Source organism: Hippoglossus hippoglossus, chromosome 13 (assembly GCF_009819705.1).
Source record: "Hippoglossus hippoglossus isolate fHipHip1 chromosome 13, fHipHip1.pri, whole genome shotgun sequence".
Classification (NCBI taxonomy): domain Eukaryota; kingdom Metazoa; phylum Chordata; class Actinopteri; order Pleuronectiformes; family Pleuronectidae; genus Hippoglossus; species Hippoglossus hippoglossus.
In genome coordinates, this window is record NC_047163.1 from 2,600,717 (window position 1) to 2,621,858 (window position 21,142).

Genomic DNA, 21,142 nt, shown 5'->3' on the forward strand with positions numbered 1-21,142 from the left:
ACACCCACACACCCACACCCACACAGCCTTGTGACTGTAATGAGGTAATGGCAGCGTCACTGAGAGGCAGACAGAGCGCTCAGCAGGCCGGACGGAAAACAGCTCGGTGACACTGAGCTGCACGAGTCGTCTCATAGATCAGATCAGCAGCAGCGTTTAGGTGTGAATGAGGCCGGTCGCTGCTTCACAAATATGACCTATACTCTGTGGGTGTATCTATAAAAAGACGTAGAGGTGAATAAACTCGACGCACAATTCGTTTTTAAGCATTTATGTATTTATATTCAACTGATATTGTGATATTATGCAGAAAAAGTGAATCTGAATTTTAATCATGAATACCAGCCGATGATTATTTTGTGTGTTTGTTTTAATTTTTTTGGGAAAACTGCTCTCGCCTCGTCTTGACTGAGGCAGCCAGCACAGATGGTCGCCCTGAGACCCGCCACATGCCAAGGTCGTGGGATTCATGGACACCCGGCCGCCGTGGACACTGCTGCCAGACGCACCAGTGGTCAGTGAATATGACCGAGATGGAGAAGAAAGCCAGGTCCTTTCACAGGGTGGTCTTGGCCGGATGTTACCATAGATTAACATGCCAGACAAACAGAGAGGGAGCCAGATAACGGGGGACTGGTGCAGCAGATGCACAGAAGAGATACCGTGTCTGCTGCCATTTTACATTTACATCTCAGGCACTGATGGAAAGACCAGAGGAGACGCAGAAGTCCAGCATCTTCCTACAAGACAGCAGCTGAGAGGACGTGAGGCGTTGGTGAGAAGACAGTTGAAACAGTACTATTACCACCGAGGAGCTAGAAAATACCTTCAGCACCTCCTCTCGACTCTTTAGGTGACAGCAGCCGTCACTAGGTACTGGACCATAACGGAGATAGTGGAACACAGAGACCTTTATAAAATGTATATGTATTTATTTGCAGTTAGCTGTTAATTAACTTAAACTGTTGTCTGGATCTCAGACGCCTACGAGAAGTATCACTGTTTGTTTCACGTGGAGAAATGTTAGACTCATGTGATAAAAGAAACTAGTGGGATTGCAAACAGTGAAACGGTGAACAAAAGATGTTTTGGCCTGAATCTTGGCCTGAATATCTGATGTCTCCATCCAACAATATTGTCGGTTGCCCCAAAAGGCTAATTTGTTTTCAGTCGATAGCTGACGGGCTCCGACACTGAGGGAGTATTATCAGTAGTGATGTAGTCATTGTAATCTGTGATCTTCTATTCGTGGTAGCAAGAGCACTTCTTGTTCAGCGCTGGTATGTTTACTAAAAGTATTTGTAAAAGCTGTAAATGCAGTTTTGTTGCCGTACCTGGAGTTGAGATGGTCCTGACAACCTCTGACCTCTGTAGAAGACGGATGACATCCATCCAGGAGCTGCTGAACTATCTGATTGACATCCAGGATCCTTCCCATCAGGCTGTTCATCTCCTGGTCCAGACTCTCAAACCTACAACAAAGGGCATTGATGCAGTGAGGGCTTGTCACTGCAATTACAATAAATAGAAATATTGTATAAGAGTGGTTCCTCACCTGTGTGCCACCACCTCCACGTCCTCCAGCCTCTCAGGGATCTCCATCTTGTCCAGCCACTGCTCCTTCTCATCAATCCACAGCTCGCAGGCGTTGACCTCACTGAACATGTGGTAGACGGCGAGGGCGTCGTGAAGCCACTGCTGTCGGAGCACGGCCACCTCAGCCACCTCGGTGTACAGCTGCTCCACCTCGGCCATACGAACCTGCACCTCCTGCACAGAGGAGAGCAAAGAGGAACAATTACATTAAGAGGTAAATTAAAAGACAAAAAAATACATCTTCGACCCCTCACCCACCTCCTGGTCACGGTATCGCAGAGGCAGCGCCACCATGTGTTTGCGCAGCGTCACCACATGCATTCGATGTTTGTCGACAGCCTCGCTGACCCCTCTGTGCTTCTTCAGCAGGGACTGAGTTGAGTACTCGTCATGTCCAAAGTCTTCGCTGGAGACCAGGCGGTAAGCGTCCTGCAGCCAGACCACCAGGTCGTCTGTCTCCGTGGAGAACTGGAAAAAGTGGAGCGCCTCCTGCAGGTGTTCAAGACGCTGCGCTGCCTGGTCCTCCAGCTGCTTCCACTCCCCCTTCACCTCCATGATGCGCTCCTGGATCCCCGCGGTGCCGAAGCTCTTCTCGCTCAGGATCTGCTTCCCTCTCTTCATGGTGTTCTGGAGGAGTGGGGGAGGATGGAGGGAAAACACACGTTACGGAGCAGTGGCCAGTATTTCAAATTTAATGTGGTGATTTTTAATTTAAAAGGAATTAAAACCAAATGATTATCATGGTCTGAAAAGTGTTTTAGTGGTAAACTTTAAAGAGCTGAGAAAACATAAGAATTAACACTGAGTCCTATGACTCATCTGGTACTGCACCTCACATCTAAACACAACTGCTAATGAATCTTTCTACTGACGTACATGGAGCTCGGAACAGAAACTCCAGGTACTGCAGATATTCCAAGTGCTGATTCACTCACACACACTCACACACACACACACACACACACACACACACACACACACACACACACACACACACACACACACACACACACGCACGCACGCACGCACGCACGCACACACACACACACCTGCAGCAGCGACCGGTGAGCCAGCAGTTCTCCAGCCAGAGTCTTGTGTTTTTGTAGTAGCCTCAGCACACTGCTCAGGTCCTTCCCGTAGCCCTGAGCTCCCAGGATGGAGCTTTTCTCTCTGATCCAAGCCTCCGACTCCTCCAGCTCCTGCAGTAGAACACGCACGTACTCGTTAAGTTTAGATTTGTACTTTTAAACACCAAAAAACATACAGGTTTCACAAACTAACCTAAGAAAAAATATATTTAATGAAATAAAAAATGAGCCAGTGGCCATAGAGATGGGGGAAGCGTGATAATTGTTAATACATTAAGTTAATGGCACATGGTCTCTCTTGACATCCAAAGTGTTGCACTTGGTTGTTTAAATGAAAAGTGACAAATTTGTTTTATAAATGAAATAAAGAGTTAGAGAGAAGAACCCTGCTTCCTTTCTCAGCTCCACACAATTGTCGGTTTCATGAAGTTTAAGACATTTTTCGTATGCCCTTCGAATTCTTATATAAAAGAGCTGTGAAAGAAGCAGGTTTCCACTGTTTGAAGTCTCCAACAAACACTCGAGTGTAACGCCCCCTCAGCTCAAGGGGAATATTCAACACAACCTTTCAAAGCGTCCCACCTGAAAAAAGGCCCAGAGCTGTCTGGACTCCTCGAGCTCAGCGTGTCTTTTCACTGCCAGTTGTTTGAGCTCCTCCAGACAGGAAGACACGTGGTTGACCCGGTTACAGATCACCTGAGGGTCGCACGGCTGGTAACCTGAGGGGCCACAACATTAGGTTAATGCCCAGAGATAATCTGAGCTGGAATATCAGACAAAAAACATACACTGAGTTTATTGATATTAGGTTTCCAGAAATCTATTTTCCCTTTGATTCAAGGTCAAATAGTGTAAATCTTAGTGATCATTAAAAGCTTATAAGGGTTCAATACTAAAACCTGAAGCTCTATTGTAAGGGTGTGATGCTCTTATCAATGTTTAATACTAATAAGTGTTCTGGGAATCTTGGAATTCAAAACAGATCATTTTCACTTTGCTGTTCTGCAACATCTCAGTGTAAATAGCTACAGACAGATCAAAATAAATAGTTTAAAAGTGATATAACTGTGTGTGTGTGTGTGTGTGTGTGTGTGTGTGTGTGTGTGTGTGTGTGTGTGTGTGTGTGTGTGTGTGTGTGTGTGTGTGTGTGTACCCTCTATCGTGGTAAATTTGAGCGCAGCTGTGTTGAGCGTCTCCACCCTCTCAGCCTGCACAGCGATGTCTGCCTCCTGCAGGCTGTGTTTCTGCAGCAGGTCGTCCACCTCCAGGAGATGTTTCCCAAAGTCCTTTGACAGCAGCTGGACCTGAGAGGGACGCAGAGGGATGGAGGGGACAAGAGGACAAATGAGAATTTAATTTCTTCTCAACTGTTTCTACTAATTATACAAGATGATAGTCTCTCTGCATTCCTCTCCATACCTGTATGTCCTCCATCCAGTCGATCATGTAAACCATGTCCTGAAAGGTCTTCTGCATGGCCAGGTTCTTCTCCAGCCGGGTCCTCCTCCCGGCCACCAGCTCCTTCAGCAGAGCCCACTGCCCCAGGATGTTCTCCTTACGAGCCAAGATACGTCGGATGTCGTAGTATCCTTCCGTCTCCATCTCTGCTGCGAGTTCCACCACCACTCCGATTCGCTCTTCATATGAGGCGATGTCCGCTTCTATGGCCTCATGTTTCTTCATTGCCGCCTCGACTGCTGGCAGGTCGTAGCCGAAATTGTCCTGCAGGAGGAGACGAGGAAGAAGAGAAAATTGAACGAGAGAGTCCGAGGAAAGGACGGCAGGACAAGTGGTCCAGAGAGGATTGAGTTCTGGTTCAGAACCTCAGACCCCTACCTGTGATACAAGCCTCTGGTTTTCGTTGAGCCAGGCTTGTCTCATGGTGGTTTTGTGGTCAAAGCGCTGAGCCAGCAATTCCAACTTCTCCTGACGAATCAGCTCCTTGCGCAGGGCCACACCCCTCTCATGCTCCGCCTTCTCTAGCCTCTCCCAGGCCTGGACAGGAAATGACAAAACAGACTTTAGTTGGCGGCAATGTGATGAAAAACACTAGAGGTTAAACAGTCAAAGTTAGACTGCAGGTTTCCCTCTGAATGAATCAGAGACTTGAGACGTCAAATAGAAATGGCTGTTGGACCTTGTTGATGTCTGAGATCAGCTTCCCGTCATGAGGCACATAGGGTTTCTGGTTGTTGGCTCTGAGTTTGCTTTGGATGGTGAAGAGAAGAACCTCGAGATTTCCCTTCTCCTGAAACCTGAGTGAGAAACGAAAAACTTTTTAGAATATTGTTGTGACCTCTTCTCTTCCGGTTTTTTCAAGGAAACCCTAAAATAAAAACACTTGGGTCAAAGAAACGAGCTGCAGCCACAAAGTTATTCAGGGATTCAGCGTCTTGATCAAGGACACAACGCAGCGTGAGCTCTGAGGACTCTGGGTAAAGGACCGTGTGTGTGTGTGTGTGTGTGTGTGTGTGTGTGTGTGTGTGTGTGTGTGTGTGTGTGTGTGTGTGTGTGTGTCTGTGCGTGTGCGTGTGCAGTGTGCTTGCATTCTGAATAAATCATAATTGAACTGTCGGTCATTTGTCTTGGACAGAAACACTTGACTCGTGCAAAGTGAGTCAACTGGACATTAACCCAGAGTGTAACAAGATGTATTGCATCATAGACTGTGCATATGCGCGCGTGTGTGTGTGTGTGTGTGTGTGTGTGTGTGTGTGTGTGTGTGTGTGTGTGTGTGTGTGTGTGTGTGTGTGTGTGTGTGTGTGTGTGTATCATCATGGCTGTGCCTGTGTGTAGTAACACTGATCCTGATGAGGCTGGACTCAGAGCTCGAGGCTCAGTGGTTCCGTGTTGGATGCAGTTTCATGCCTGCATCTAAACACAGCAACACATGGTCACTTCCTGTTTCACTCCTCATGAGACAAGTGCAACAACAGATGAAAAGTTGATTCTATCTGTGAGAAGTAAAACCTTCACTCATCAGCTGTGGATACAGGTTTCACCGTCTCTCTCCAGATGATCTCTGGGAATAAACGTCGCTGCTGTGGCTCCATGTATTTCAGTAAATGAATTTGAATTTAAAACAATGTGAGTTGAATAATCTGTAAACTTTATCACCAGGCATAATAAAACAAGATGGAATATAGGGCTTGAAGTAATAATAAATGGGACTGAACCGAATACCTCTGCGCCTCAACCCTGGTGATCAATGTATAAATCAATATTCTCAACGCAGGACGGATCGTACAGAAGCAAACAGATCGTACTTGATGGGCTTCTCGATGGTGCAGTAGGTCGTGAAGGCCTGAAGCTGCTGCTGAACTCCGGTCAGCGAGTTGGCAAACTTCTGGTTGCTGATGATGGCGATGGTCTTCTCGATCCAGTCCAGCAGGTCTGACGCCAGGGCTTCGTAGCGGTTGATGATTTTCTCGGCTTCGACACAGTTCTCGAGTACCTGAAGAAGATTGAAAGAGGAAGAGCGGGGGTGCAGAGTTATGATGAAGCAGAAGGTGGAAGACAGGAACAACAAAATGTTCTGAACTCTTTTGTTGTTCCGATTTTCTCTCTTCAATTATTGCCGTGTTTCAGCCTGAGTCCTTTGACTTTCAAAGTAAAGGCTGCTCCAGTGCTGTGTTAGCCTGATGTGGATTCACACAGATTATTACCTTGCCGACCCTCTTGCCCTCCACAATAAGAGCCTTCATCTTGGAAAAGTAGTGGTAGTAGGAGACCACATAGGTGATGATCGACTTTTCATCTGGGTTCTCTGTGTTTACATCTGCACCAGAGGAAGGAAGCAGAGTATTAAACATCCGTTAAACTTTAGGTTTAATGGGCTCTAACTGAGCCAGGATCAGTTAAACACTCTCACCCTCGGGGTCCAGCAGCTTGGTGAGGCCCAGGTTCTGCTCTGCGATGTTGAAGGCTTGCTGCAGGTTATGAGTTGCATTGGAGCGCGTCAGCTTGTGGAACTCTATCAGGTCGGGTCTGCAGGGAGAAAAGCGATCAGGTTTTATCGTGTGTTCATGACTCTGATGGTCAAACCTCTTCTACTGTAAAACTTTCCCTGAACACAAACACGTGAGTTTTGATGATCACCCAGTTTGCACAAGACAATTTGTTATGAGAATGGTCAATCTTGTATCTGTTCGGAGCTGGTATATTGGTTTGATTATGTAACTGCCCATGATACACTGTGTTATTGGATGTTTTCACTCATCCCCCCCCCCCCCCCCCACCGCAAGTTGGGTCACTTCATTTCTCCCATTTTGGACATAGGGTGTTTTTTATTGTTGTGTTTAGATCATTGTTGACATTTGTGTGGTTGGTTTGGTGACAAACTTAAATCAAACTTAAATCAAAATTAAATCAAACCACCACAGTGTGAATGTTCTGCTTGTTGCGGCTGTTTTTTTTTTCAGATAAAAATCAAGGAAAACTGAAAAATAATTTATAAAGTTCACACCCATTAATTATGATCATGTGAAAAACTTGCAGAGAAGCTCCATAGTAAAGAAAAAGCTGTGAAATAGTAATAAGATAAATACACAAAATAGGATAAAATGTGTATTCATAAAAGAAAATACAGTAGTGAAATAAGAATACTCAGCACAAGACATAAGAACATATAAATACGTAGTAACAGTGGGGGCTGAATACTTAAATATTGCACAGTCGTCGTTGTGTGTCTGTGTTCTGAATCGTCAGTTGTTGAATCACCTTATGGTTGACAGCAGTTGCAGCTTCCAATTATAATCGTGAGTAATGTGTTAAAAGTAATTATCACCTGTGTCTGTGAATGAGGGCGTTGAAGGCGAGGCCGTCTCTCCAGCAGGTGGTGAAGTTCTGGATGTTGACCTCAGGGTACCTGGACCACGGAGAAGCTTCATTAAATATGAACCGAGGAGAACCATAACACTGACATATCAACTTAACTCATCGTTAAACGTGACATTTCCCCGTATATGCATGTCTCTAGGATCCCAGTGCTCACCCTGCGGTCTTCATCTGGCACCAGAGCAGCAGAGCGTCCTTGGCAGAGCGAGTTTCTCTGTTGTCCTCCGTTTCTATTTTGATCACCTGGATCTGAAAGGAAACACAACAGCGACAGTTCAGCATTGACGAGAGAGACAATGTGACACAGACCCGACACCGTTTGATTTCATACACTCACAGTTCAGGTATTTACTCGTTAGCCAATAAACCTGCAAAGAGATGTCAGTATCAGAAATCCACAGAGGTCTGTCTCGAGTATTTATCTGTCAGCTGCTGAAAACTGGGTCTAGTAGTTTCAATGTTTAGCAAATAGACTCACTTCCTATTTACTATACGCCACATTACATATATATATATATATATATATTATATTGCTGACATTATATTTTAGTGTCACAATTTGTAGCAGGAAATTTATATATTGTCTTCGGACATTAACTGCTAAAAATCCCACAATGCAATACTGTGTATCTCATACACTTGTCAGTGACTGTTGAGTATTTACAATTTCAGTTTACCTCTCACTACAGGGTCAAATACTGAGTGTCTGAAGTATATTAGTAAGTAGTAAGTATGAGGAGCAGAGAAGGAGAGAATGAAGGAGTTAATTTGGATCCAGCCAGTGAAGGTTAGCGGACTGATGAGCAAACTGTGGTTGAGTCAAATGATTTGAAATGATCACACATCAATAGATCATAAGCAGTGATTAGATCTGTTATTTAAGAGTTGACCCATAAAGACTCTGATCAGCGCAGAACTTCCAATCACAGTCAGATCCTCACGAAACCCTGACTTTTTGTCCTGAAACGCCGAAGTGAACTCGCACAGTGAGAAAGAAATACAGTAAAACAGACGAGAGCGATTTCAGCGTGTAGACGAAGTTCAGAGCCATTAGAGCGCCTGATGAGAGGTGACAGCCATTCAGCCAATCACGTCACAGTGACATGATCCAAGGTAATTGGGGACCTGACACCCACGAATCAGCTGCTACCCACGTCGTTAGAAACAACATGGCACACACGCGCACACACACACACACACACACACACACACACACACACACACACACACTATAACTGAAGAGAGAGAGAGAAACTGGCACAAGACGTTGTTTCAGCTGCAGAGACATAATTTATGAATAAACAAAGAAACACCTGAAAGGATCTGAATTTGGAGAAAGTTGAAATAATTTCAACCGTAGACATTTATTTAAAGGGCCATTTTATTACATTATCAACATTAATTTTTTTATGTAAAACCCATTTCTCATTACTTCTCATGACCCAATGCTAAATGCTTAAATGCAAATATGCGAACACTGAGGGAGCTGATATAGAAAACACAGTCTACTGGGTTTAATAGGATTATTATTATTATAAAGTATGATGCATCTTGTCAATTTGACATTAACATTGACCAATGGGTCTTGATTCAGGTTCATTGTAAAGAGCAATGATCTGTGAGAAAGCACATGCATATATTACACCCCCCCCCCCCCCCCCCCCCCCCCCCCAACCACACACACACACACACACACAGTAAGAGGACCCCCAGCCAAACAAACACTATAATTGAAGTTGCTGCAAATAATAACACTGTGTTATTATTTGTGTACGGTTCTATAAACGCATTCGGGATTTACCTTTTCCTTTGCCTGTCACTCCTCTGCCCTCTTCCCCCTCTCTTTCTCTCTTTCTCTCTCCCCCTCTCTCTCTCTCCCTCTTTCTGCCTGTGTGCAGTTTCACTTACTGCAGTGGTTGGGTCCTATACCTGCTGACTGGGCAAAGCTAACTCCCTCTCTCACCACGGAGGAAGGGGCGAACGGGGCAGCTACTGACCCGATACACACATCTTAGGATTTGGGATCAAACCTTAGAGTCTGTTAGTATCATGGTTATAGCTGGAAAAAGAAAATGTCACTGGAGTGCAAACTATAAAACGTTTCTTTATCATTTTCAATTTATTCCACATTTATCTCCGCTCCCCCCGACCAGTCGAGGCAGATGTTTGCCCACATGGACTCTGGTCCTCGAGGTTTCTCCCAGTTAATGAAAAGACCTGCTCATTGTGGGAATTGTTGGTTTCTCGATTTTATATTCTTATATATATTTTCTTATTATGTTATGATTTGGGGCTTAAAATTTAATTGAATACCTTTGCCATGTATTTTGTGAAGCACGTTGTAACCTTGTTTAGTTAAGTGCTACACAAATACAGTTATTATGATTATTACATGTTCACATTACTTATGTAAATGAATAAGATATGTGGACACTGATATACTTGGTAAAACACTTAAGTTATGTATGTACTAGTTAGTTAGAAACATATTCTTCGTTACCATGGCTCCCCCCCCATGATCACTACGATGCCGATTCTGGCTCCAAATATATGATATCAGCTTCATTTCTGTCCACTGGGAGGAAGTGGAGACATATTGTCCATCTTTATATACAGTCTATGGTGAGCATCCGCACAGACACACACACACTCGTGAACATCAGTCCCCTTCACTGCTCTCCTTTCTCAGCACATGCAAAATTGAAGAGGCCATCGACTGGCGGCTCAGGGGAGCAGACTGCTGCAGACTGTACTCTGCGGTTGCAGCTGCTCAGCTAAACCGACAACACCATAACGTCGTGGAGCAGATCTGTGAGAAATGTGCAGATCTAAAACTGTAAATGCTGTTTCTAGCGTCGACTGAACTAATAACCCGAATATCATTGGGTCGCCCAACAAATCATGAGCTAATTCCGCTTGCAGTGCTGTTAAATGTGCTCTGTGGTAGGTAGCCAGGCCGAGCAGGACAATACGGAGTCCCAGGAGACAGCCAGCAGGCGGCTGTGCACCGTGAATGTTCCAGAGGGGTTCGGAAAAATGCTAAACAAGCCTTTCGTGCCGCGGCCGCGCTGTAGCACTGAAGCGTGATGAAGACAAGCCCTGAGCTTCTGCTGTACTTACATGGCAGGAACTGATCCTGTATCACTGCTGCTAAGGCCTGGAAACCAGTGCACGTGTGTGTGAGCGGGTGTGACAGTATGTGAGGACATGGGTGTACGTATGACAAGACCGAGAGACAGACAGAAAGAGACAGACAGAGAGTGTGTGTGTGTGTGACCTTGTTGAAGAGCAGACTAGAAGGCGACTGCCGCTGAGCCCTGGGTGACTTTCAGGCTTTCTCCACCAAACCCTGCTGTCTGTCACCGTCGCACACTGATGATGCTGCAGCTGTGACAAACACAAGCGCTGGCAGCTCATCCTAAATGAAGCCACTGCTGATTTTAGCATCCCGGAGCGTCGGCATGTAGCACATGTGGAAGTAACTCAACAAAAAGGCCTCACAGGAATAATCCAACATATGAAACGAACGGGACGCTGCTAACATCACACCCGACCACCGTTCTTTAGGGGAAGGGGTCGGCTCTGTTGATGCTGGACTCCCCAGATCTATGCAGCATGTGATCCATCTTTCCCTCTCGTAGCCAGAGCTGTTCATGAAAACCAATTTCCTTCTGCTGGTTCTTATTAAAAGTGCTCAACTGGCGAAACAAGCTTATTTTGTGAAGCGTTCACATGAAACACAAAGTACTGAATCAATCAGCTATGTTAGCACTACGCTTTAATTCAGCATGTGTGATGAAGAGCCTGTGGCCAGTAGGAGAACTGAAGCCTCCACACGCCCTGCAGCTTTCTGCCCTTTGCTCCGCGTCTTCCCCATTCTGCAGCTGCTCTCACCGCGGCAGCCACAGGTGTCACCAAACAACCAGGACTGAAATCCTAAGGAGCATTTTTTGTTATGACAATTACTAAAATCACAATGTCCTCAATGGTAACACCGAAAAAGTCATTTGTAGCTGTTGGCCACGACTCCGCCAGATGTAACTCACATCGCAAGCTGCGATAACAAGTCATCCGATGGTTTTAATAAAACCCAGGTGTTGTATATTGGACGGTGTTTACCTGGAAGCGTAGAATAATTGTCCACATGAGGCCCAGGGTGAGACGGTGGTTTCCGTCCACGATGTCGTGGGAACCGACATTTTCCAGGTGAACCCTCTGCTCTTTAAGGAACTGCAGCGCTTTGTCAACATTTTCCAGGCAGTGGATCCGCATACGTCCCCGAGTCGGTCTCGGCTGAGACGAGACAGAGACACAGGCCCAATCACTACTTTATCATTAAAATACTACAAACAGCATCCTGTAACATTAGGATACATAACACAGACATTAATATTATCACCATCAGCAAACATTTTAGGGTGAAGTACAGGAGAAACAAATCATTAATGTACAAGTGTAATAAAGTAATACAAGGCCCATTATAATTTGGTAATGGTGTGTGTGTGTTTCCCACCAGCAGCTCTCCACTGAGCACCTCCAGCAGTCGGGTGAGCATGTATCCATCTCTCAGGTCGTTGTAGAGGTCAGATATACGACAGGACACTCTGGCCAGATGTGAGTTCACCCACTTGGTAAAAGTCTTCTTCTGCACCGCATCTCGTTCATCTGAGAGAAACACAGGAAGCTGCTTTCAGGAAAGAACAACGTGGCTGCTGGATTTTAGATGAGACAGTTGGGATAACATAACAAGCAAAACACAACTACTTCAAAAGAATCGACAGTGTGTACTAATATACCATCTAATGCAGGTGTGTGCTAATCTGTGTGTGACCTCTGACCTGCCAGGGCCTTGATGCGGGAGCACTCGAACAGCTTGGAGCTCGTGCACTCCGTCTCCCAGAACCCGGAGCTGATTGGTCGGTTGTTGTTGTTGAGCTGGCGCTGGGCTTCCGCGTTGTCCAGGTCTGGGGAGGCATTGGCCATCGCGCCCGACGCCCTGAAACACACACACACACACAGGAGGACACAGGTCAAACAGACAGGCAGAGAGGACACAGACAGACAGGAGACATGAAGCCATATGAACACCGATTAAAGGTAAATATCAAAATCAGCTTTAGTGCCAGACTGATATGGATTTAGGGGGCAGATGCCAATATATCAGTCAATATATACATATTTAAAAAAGGCTTGTGGCATGTTTTCTGCATATAGAATAAAAGGTTTCATCCTGGCAAACATAAATGCAGATATGTCTGTCTCGGACGATTCATATGGACCAACTGTCGGACTCTAATCAGCTCGTCTGTGTTGTCTGCCTTAAAAATAAAGCTTCACCCAGGGAGGATCTGGACAGAATGAAGAGGACGGGTGTCACTGCTGTGTTCTCGTCATCCCTGTGTAACCATCGAACTAATCCACACGGCTGAGAATCTGTTCACGCTTCACACGTAAACTCTGACTGACTTCACACACCTTTTAACCCCAATTTACTCACACACGTTCACTGGACTTCACACTCACCATTCACGGAGAGAAATAACCAATTTAACTGAATGTACAAAAAATATGAGTCACAGCAAAAAGAGAAAACTACTCAGGAGTCCATGAAGAAACATTCCTTCCTGTTCGTGAATGATGCAGCACCTGTCCTTAGAATCTGAGCATTTCACAATAGAGCAGCTTAAAATAAAACCTCTCTGATGATCCAAAGGACGGTGGGAGACAGACTGAAAATGATTTGTCTCTCTTATCTCTCCTGTCTCCTCCACTGACGGCTGAACACCTGACGACCAAAATAACTTCACCGAGAAATCACACGGAGCAGCGTGAGAGGTAAGAAAGGGAAACATTCGAAAACATCCAAATGCAGAAGAAGACAAAACACCGGGTGTCTCAGGAAACCGTCAGAAAATCGGCAAAATCGGCAAAATTCTAAATCCTTGTGTCTACAGGCCTGAAAAGCCTGACAGCTACGTTTTGTAAGGCTGCAGATATAAGGAAAATATGTCTTTGTATTGACTCTAAAATCAAAAATCTGTGTATTTTAAATGGTTCATGACCATTGGGCGTTGTCAAGTGACGCCCATAGTTAGTTAGTTAGTAAAAAGGTAGGATAGACAGGCAGGCGTGTAGATGGGAAGGTGGAAGGTAATTGATCCCCATGGGATAAATGTGAATATTCCAGCAGCACAAATACAGAATAAATACAGGTAAAATAATAGTATAAAATTGAATTAAATTAAATCTAAAAATGTTTTTAAAAAGAACGATATAAGAAATAGTTGTAGTGATTGATGATGGTTGTTAAACAGCAGAAGACAGAGCAGGATATTCAGTCATGTTTAAACATGTTTGTGAAAGACATTGTTGTGTGTTGTTTACTGAAAAAGGTTTTTATAGATCATTTATTCTCTATAACGTAAACAGGTTTAAACATGTAAATATGTCAGTTCCTCTCATGTTGTCGTGCACACGTGACAGATAGAAAACACGGGCAGTGGTTTCTCCGGTAAAGAGCAGATGTGCCCACAGGATATGAAATGTGCCATTTGGTGCTCTTCTCCGAAGCTGCAGACGCTGGAGGAATCCATGTTTGCGTGTTGTGGAAATCACACCCTCGTCCTCACTGAGCGTCTCCACACGTCGGGCCGAGGGACGAAGCTGATTTAGAAATGTGATGATGGAAACGTCCTGCAGCTTCTTATTTACACTTCTCTGTGACTTCTGATTGTTTTCAGCATTTCAAAAAGAACAGGGAAATACACTGTGAAGACGAGTTCCCATCATTTTGTTAAGGGCCACATTTTTGAGCGGCAGGCACTTTTATTTTGTTATTTTTTTAAATGCATTGGTTCCTAAGATGTCAATATGACAAAGAAATATAAGTGAGGCTTTCTATTTTACTGTTTAACCATAAACAAGGAAACAAGCCTACTTCTTATGTATAATATATGAATGGATAAATTATTTTCTGCATCGTTTATTCTGTAAAACGCTGATGCAGACATGTCTGTGACAGGCTCATGTATCTGTTACACTTTGGTTCTTTTCTGTTCCCAGTTCATATTCAAACAACTGCAGCTGAAATTAAAGAAATTATCAAGATCTATTTGTATTCTTCCCCCCCCCCCCCCCATCAGATGTTTGTTGGGATCTCTCAAGGCCCAAAAACTGCTCACCTCTCTCTGCACCACAGGAGCCCTTGTCCTTGAAATGCCTTGTAAGATAACACAGCACACAGAATGAAAAATGTCCTTTCCCTCTCAATCCCCCTCAGCCCTCTCCCTTCCCCCCATCTCTCTCTCTCTCTCTCTCTCTCTCTCTCTCTCTCTCTCTCTCTCTCTCTCTCTCTCTCTCTCACACACACACACACACACACACACACACACACACACACACACACACACACACACAGATAGCAATCAAATAAATTAAAAAGGCAGATGCACCGATGCAAAATTCACAGGTTTAATGTGAAATTAATGAAAGTCTGAACAGCAGGATGTGTGTTTGTATCACATGTTTACATTAATTAAAACTGGATCAAACGATCTCAATGATTATGAGTTGGTGGTTGATTCATTATGATTTCGAGTGAAAGATTCGAAGCGATTCCGTGGGACTGACGCTGCTGTGAAGGGTTCAGACTTTTTCTGCTTCAACCTTTCTGCTGTAAATCTCTTTGTCCTCCACCTCTTTTTATTCTGGCCTCTTCCTCCTCCTCCACCGCCACAAAACCCGAGCTCACAGTTGTCACTGTACCTAAACCACTGGAAAACAACGCAGCCATATCGAGTAAATGTCACGGTGTCCTGCACGGCGGTGCGAGGAGGGGTAGTTGTGCTCATGCACTTAGCTGCTCTCCCTGGAGTGAATAACAGCCAAACATTATGGTGCTTTCTGTGGGATGAGGAGGCAGATGGTGGACTGCAGCAGAACCCAACACAAAAGAAAAAACAGAATCATGACAACATCAGCTTGTGTGCAGCTATGTGCTAGGTGCTAATCCCACTGTGCAGGAAGTAGAATACCAGTTCCAGACAAAACAGTGTAAGGAGTATTTTAAGTATTAGTAAGTATTTGAAGTAATGCAGTACATACTGGAGAAACAACTATTTTGCAGATTAATCAGATGGTTATTTTCTTGAGAAATCATCTATAAAGTTATGAATGAAAGTGTCCAAAAGCAGAAAGTGAATTATTGTAATAATATTGTGTGTGTGGAATATTGTGGAAACTGTCTCCAGACGCAGATAAGAGACGAGAGCAGCGACTCGCTAGCTCGCTAAAATGTTAGTGCTTCGTTCTGATGTGAAACGGGGTCAAGATCGATTCCTTCTCAGGAAGATTTGGATAAAGATACATAGCAGTTGTGATTGCTTTACATTTTTCACATCCTGTTGTCAAAAGTTGTTTCCTTGTTATTTTCTGGGATGTTGATGATGAAATCCTGTAAAATGGTGCAGTGTGATTGATAGTTTGATTGAACAACTACAACAGATACATTAATGATTTAAAACTTTGAACAATCTTCATGAGCTTTTTAAGGGTTTTATTTGTAATAGAATATATTTATTTAACACTGCTAATTAAAAAAGTTAAATAACTGAATGGCTTATAATAGATTATGGATACATTTTGTCTCACTGCAACTGGTACAGTGTAATTATTTAATAACCATGTGTGATTATGAGTTTAAAACATTTACCATTTAACTGAGATTATAAATAAACTGTGAAGAAATAACAGTTTATATAGCATGCTAACAGCATGTACTGCCGTTAGCATGCTAACCAGCTGATATACGCTGCAACCAGCCCAGTGTTTAACTCTCATAAAACCCCTGCACATTTTTCACTTGTATTCTCCTGAGTGGTAAAGTCCTTCGCCAGCATTTCCCTTCACAGGGTGTGAGAGCCAGAATCAAGATTGGCTGCAGACAAAGCCACTGCAGACGGAAGTGATATCACAAACCATGAGGTCAGCAGAGGTTTAAACAGAGAGATGCAGAGTTAAACGTATCTGAGAAACTTAGAGTGACATTTTGACCACAGCAGGTTCTCGGCTGTCGGCTGTAAAACGACTGTATGAGGTAGAAAAACTCACGATAGAGACGTAAAGGAGAGTAGAAGATATAAGTATATATAATATCACAGTTAGATGTGATGAGATCATTGGATTAGAGGAAAATCAATATCTGGACCACAACTGCAAGTCCACAGTCAAACTGCCACACTGTCAGGTCAAAACACTGTGGTGTGTGTGTGTGTGTGTGTGTGTGTGTGTGTGTGTGTGTGCGTGTGTGTGCGTGCGTGCGTGTGTGTCCTCTGCCTTGCCATGATCCTCGCCTAACCTCCCCCACCTGGTGTCTTTCAATCAATCAGACTCACAACACAGAGGATAGCTCTGGTGTGTGTGTGTGTGTGTGTGCGTGTGCGTGCGTGTGTGTGTGTGTGTGAGAGTGTGTGTGTGTGTGTGTGTGTGTGTGTGCGTGTGTGTGTGTTATCACCTTTATTCATAATAATCAGACTCAGCTGTTCAGGAACCAGTCAGCCCGAGGCAAGAGAATCAATGCTATATCTGACAATAACACACACACACACACACACACACACACACACACACACACACACACACACACACAGACACACACACACACACAGCCTGAAGATCTCAGATGGAGAAAAGACAAAGAGAAACGTTGACCTCTGAATAATTTTATCTACATTCAGACCATCAGCTGTTAATTCATTCTGATGTTTCAGTTTTCAGTCTCACATCATCAGCAGCAACATTTACAAAACGTGGACCAATGTGAAAGAACTTTAAAATCATATTCCAGCCATTTGTTAAATATCCACTGAGAAATTAGCTTTTGCTTTATTTTTTAAAAATTGTCTAACTCAAAGGAGCAGAGAAGTCCCGACTGTCAGCTTTTCCAAAAACGCATGATGCCACTGTCCAAATATTTATTCTAGTGAATCTTTGTCTAAATCATGGACTGTAAAGATGGACGACGCGTGTGAACTTCCTCCCGCTATCCAGAAATGAAGCCAAAACATCCTGGATATGTGCGCTGCCATGTTGCCGCCTCATCATTAGGCGCCACATACACACGAATGACCAATCACGTCAGTCTCAGCTGTCAATCATGACCTTACACATCAAATAAATAACTAATGAAAAGCATAATGACTGCCCAGTAACTAACAACATCTCCCAACATGTGTTCCTGCTCAAATCTTTATCAATGAGTCAAAACTTCAGCAAACAAGAAAGCAAAACCATAAAGTGTATTTGTGATGTGATCCTCATCTGCATGCGTCATTGTTTATTCAATCATTTTTATTTTTAATTTATTTAAAAGCTCTCTGCTCCTCTGTGAGCTTCAGTGAGTCAGGTACGATAAGTGTGTACATGTATAATGTTTTAAGGACAATCGACTTCACACTGCGCTAAAAAGTAACCAAATTTAAATCACTTATAGAAAAGGTTGCCAAAAAAAGACTTATTTTTAGTCTTATTTTACTCATTTTCAAATGCTTTATTAATGCAGCTTCTTTACTACAGTGTTAAAAATAAAGTGCTGAGTAATGCTGCCGCCCTCCCAGCAGCCAGGATGTGAAGTCAGGGATCAAAACCTAAAACGACGAAGCTGCACTGAAATGAAAGTGATGGGAATTCTGCCTGTAGTCCATTTATTCTGCTTCTCTTATTGTTCGTTTTTTAAAGGCGACAGCAGTGTTTGTTAAATCTGCTGAGCTCTACTAACTTTGCTGTAATTAGATGATTTAATATCATCAATCATCTTTCGTGATAAAAACACAAACTGTCCAACATTGTGATGGAAATAGCAGCAGGAACATGAAGGATGTTTCTTGTTCTTTCTGGAAAGTGGATCTGGTTCTGGATCTGAGGTTTGTCCTGCTGGACTCCACAGGTTCACACGTCAGACCGAGTCAACTGTTCTGACACCGACCCATCAGACACTGAAACAGCAGCAGCCGCTCTGATCTCTCCATGGAGCTGGATGAGAGAGCGGTGTGTGTGTGTGTGTGTGTGTGTGTGTGTGTGCGTGTGTGTGTGTGTGTGTGTGTGTGTGTGTGTGTGTGTGTGTGTGTGTGTGTGTGTGTGTGTGTGTGTGTGTGTGTGTGTGTGTGTGTGTGTGTGTGTGTATAGAAGCGTCAGTCATAATACTTTCACCTCTTAACCACTCACCGTTATTATCATCCCCAGCTACACTGTTGCTGCTTGTAACCACAATAAACCAAGAGGCCAATGGTGCAATGAAAGCGTCAGCCCCCCCACCACCACCTCTCCCCTTTTATTATCCTTCACCCTTTTTTTAAACTGTCCTCTCCCTCTCCTCCCATCCTCTCTGTCTGGCCTCCACACGTGTGTTCTTGGCTTTTAGCGATTGGCCTGATGCCTCCATGCTACCGAAGAGTGACAATACTCTAATCGTTCCAGAACAACGGCAACGCCAGGCAACCTTGAAACGAGCACTTAACCCTGAAAACGCTGCAATGAAGCTGCTCACTCACCGACAGCAGAATATTCAGAGGCCGAGGACTGAGCAGGTCCTGGCCCAAGCTCATTCATTTATAAAACTATATCACTGTCGTCAAGAAGGGAAAAGAGCAAATTATAGATGTGCACTGGACAAAACCAAAACCAAAAGTCCCATTCCAGCTTGACAAACTGACGGGATTGGTTTAGTTTGTAGAATATGACTTGGTCCAAATGACCCAACCCTGACAAGCTGCAAGTGCATTTTCCAAGAACCTCTTCGATTAATCTAGTTCCATATTTTCCAGAGGTTATATTTTCTGATCCTCTGCTAACCTCTACAAAATAAAAACACCACTCAGGCCCAGAGCGACACTTTAGCATTTACTCACAAGACCTGAACAAGCTGCAGGAGCATTTTCCCAAAAACCTTTTCTATTAATATAGTTCTATTAGTTCTCTACTCTAGAGGAGCTGTAGCACTCCTCCTGTCATCTCGTGGTTTCTGTATAATAATAAAAGCTTTCTATTCTAAATCAACACTTGCTAGGATTTGATTCTCCATTTGGACTCAACATGTCACCTTTCATGAACCAGTTGGTTCCCATGTCTCATGTGAAACTGTTTTAGTAAATGTCCTCTTCAGGTGCTGAAGTGCAGCTGAAGCAGATTTGTGCTGAAGGAAAGTTTAGCTTCCTGGACTTTTGTAGATGTTTGAACAGTTTGTTTTGAAAAGGGGAAACTTACAGAAACTGTTCACTTACAAACATCCTTCAATCAAATCCCAGCAGGGAAATGTAAAGGCTCTTAATTAATAATAATAAAACTGGATCAATATCATTCCATAAGTGCTGTGGCCTTGGAAACACAAATCTATGGTGGATGTATTGAATTGTGTGTCCTTGTTGTATCTCAAGATTTCAAATCTCTAACTGGAACTAAGATCCAACAGGAAATTCACCTAAATGTGGCAGAAAACACACCAGGAACGATTTACATGAAGATGCTCTGTTGTTTGTTTCTTTCCCTTCTTAGCATTTAGCTGCACTTATGATCCAAAAATAGCCTGAAGTAGATCACGGACATCTGAGTGTCCGTCTCTTTAGAGGCTAGATTTTAAGACGGATGCAGAGAGGGAGACATAATCAAAAGACAGAGAGAGTAAACGATCAGGAGGCTCTATATATACAGAAAGAGACGAGACGAAGATGTTAAAGAGACAAAAGGGGAAAAGGAAAGAAAGTGAAGGAGCAAAAGAGAAACAATCACCGGAAAGATAAAGAAAGAGAGAAGGAGAGAGAGAGAGAGAGAGAGAGAGAGAGAGAGAGAGAGAGAGAGAGAGACACCTGCCAGTGTTAATCAGTCAGTGGCAGCAGCTCTGTGTCTCTGTTTCTCTAATGGAGACCACACACACACACACACACACACACACACACACACACACACACACACACACACACACACACACATAATAGGTCAACAATATCTTAGAGATATTTAAAAATCAAGTATCAAATAAATCCCTCTGCAGCATCCGAAGAAATTTAGTAAAACATCAATATTCTCCACAATGAGTCATCTCGTGCACTCTCCCTGATGCAAAGAAATTGATGTCATCGCATCACATTTCAAGTTAAACTTGCTAAATATATATTATTATATATAATAATATATCATATGTGAGGACTTGTGGTTCTTGTGTGTGTTCATCACTGTCACTGAAACCCATTTCTGTATATAATCCTTACAGGGTTTGCAAATTAATCTGATTCATCAAACCCCAACAGGCTTCTTCTGGTCATCCTAAATATGAAATGAAACTTTGGAGAACTGTTTCAGAAAGTTACGTCTCAAGCTTTTATTCATCTCAACGTCCATCACATTATCAAAAAGGAAACATCTTGCTTCTCTTACATCTCAATAACCTTTGCACTTTGTTTGGCACATTTTACTCTCTGGTTCTTAGCTTTTAATCCCAGTTTTACCTTTTTTAAACTTTTATGAGTTATATCCTTTTAGTGTTTTTATCATTTTAAGTGTTTTTAGGGCAGGTGCAATATATTCAATTAACTTATATATATATAAGTGTACAGTATATTTGATTTGAAGTT

The 21,142-nt window shown here is 43.5% G+C and overlaps 2 protein-coding genes across 5 annotated transcripts in view; both read right to left on the reverse strand.

Moving 5' to 3' along the window:
- The window catches only part of LOC117773272 (spectrin beta chain, non-erythrocytic 1-like), a 750,817-nt gene that overhangs the window by 727,323 nt on the left and 2,352 nt on the right, over positions 1–21,142 (reverse strand). For all 4 annotated transcript variants that reach the window (XR_004615891.1, XM_034605032.1, XM_034605031.1 and 1 more), the window contains exons 2-18: positions 12,359–12,516; positions 12,034–12,185; positions 11,640–11,813; positions 7,678–7,769; positions 7,471–7,551; positions 6,556–6,671; positions 6,350–6,462; positions 5,951–6,138; positions 4,822–4,939; positions 4,521–4,679; positions 4,104–4,406; positions 3,838–3,988; positions 3,267–3,403; positions 2,646–2,795; positions 1,855–2,223; positions 1,556–1,770; positions 1,335–1,472 (exon numbers count right to left, since the gene is read on the reverse strand). Coding sequence is in view for 3 of the 4 variants with exons in the window: in XM_034605032.1 (XP_034460923.1) it covers positions 1,335–1,472; positions 1,556–1,770; positions 1,855–2,223; positions 2,646–2,795; positions 3,267–3,403; positions 3,838–3,988; positions 4,104–4,406; positions 4,521–4,679; positions 4,822–4,939; positions 5,951–6,138; positions 6,350–6,462; positions 6,556–6,671; positions 7,471–7,551; positions 7,678–7,769; positions 11,640–11,813; positions 12,034–12,185; positions 12,359–12,503 (2,801 nt within the window). In the remaining variant the exon portion in view is untranslated. The remainder of the gene's footprint in view (positions 1–1,334; positions 1,473–1,555; positions 1,771–1,854; positions 2,224–2,645; positions 2,796–3,266; positions 3,404–3,837; positions 3,989–4,103; positions 4,407–4,520; positions 4,680–4,821; positions 4,940–5,950; positions 6,139–6,349; positions 6,463–6,555; positions 6,672–7,470; positions 7,552–7,677; positions 7,770–11,639; positions 11,814–12,033; positions 12,186–12,358; positions 12,517–21,142) is intronic.
- The window catches only part of si:ch211-14c7.2, a 432,059-nt gene that overhangs the window by 367,103 nt on the left and 43,814 nt on the right, over positions 1–21,142 (reverse strand). The window lies entirely within an intron of this gene.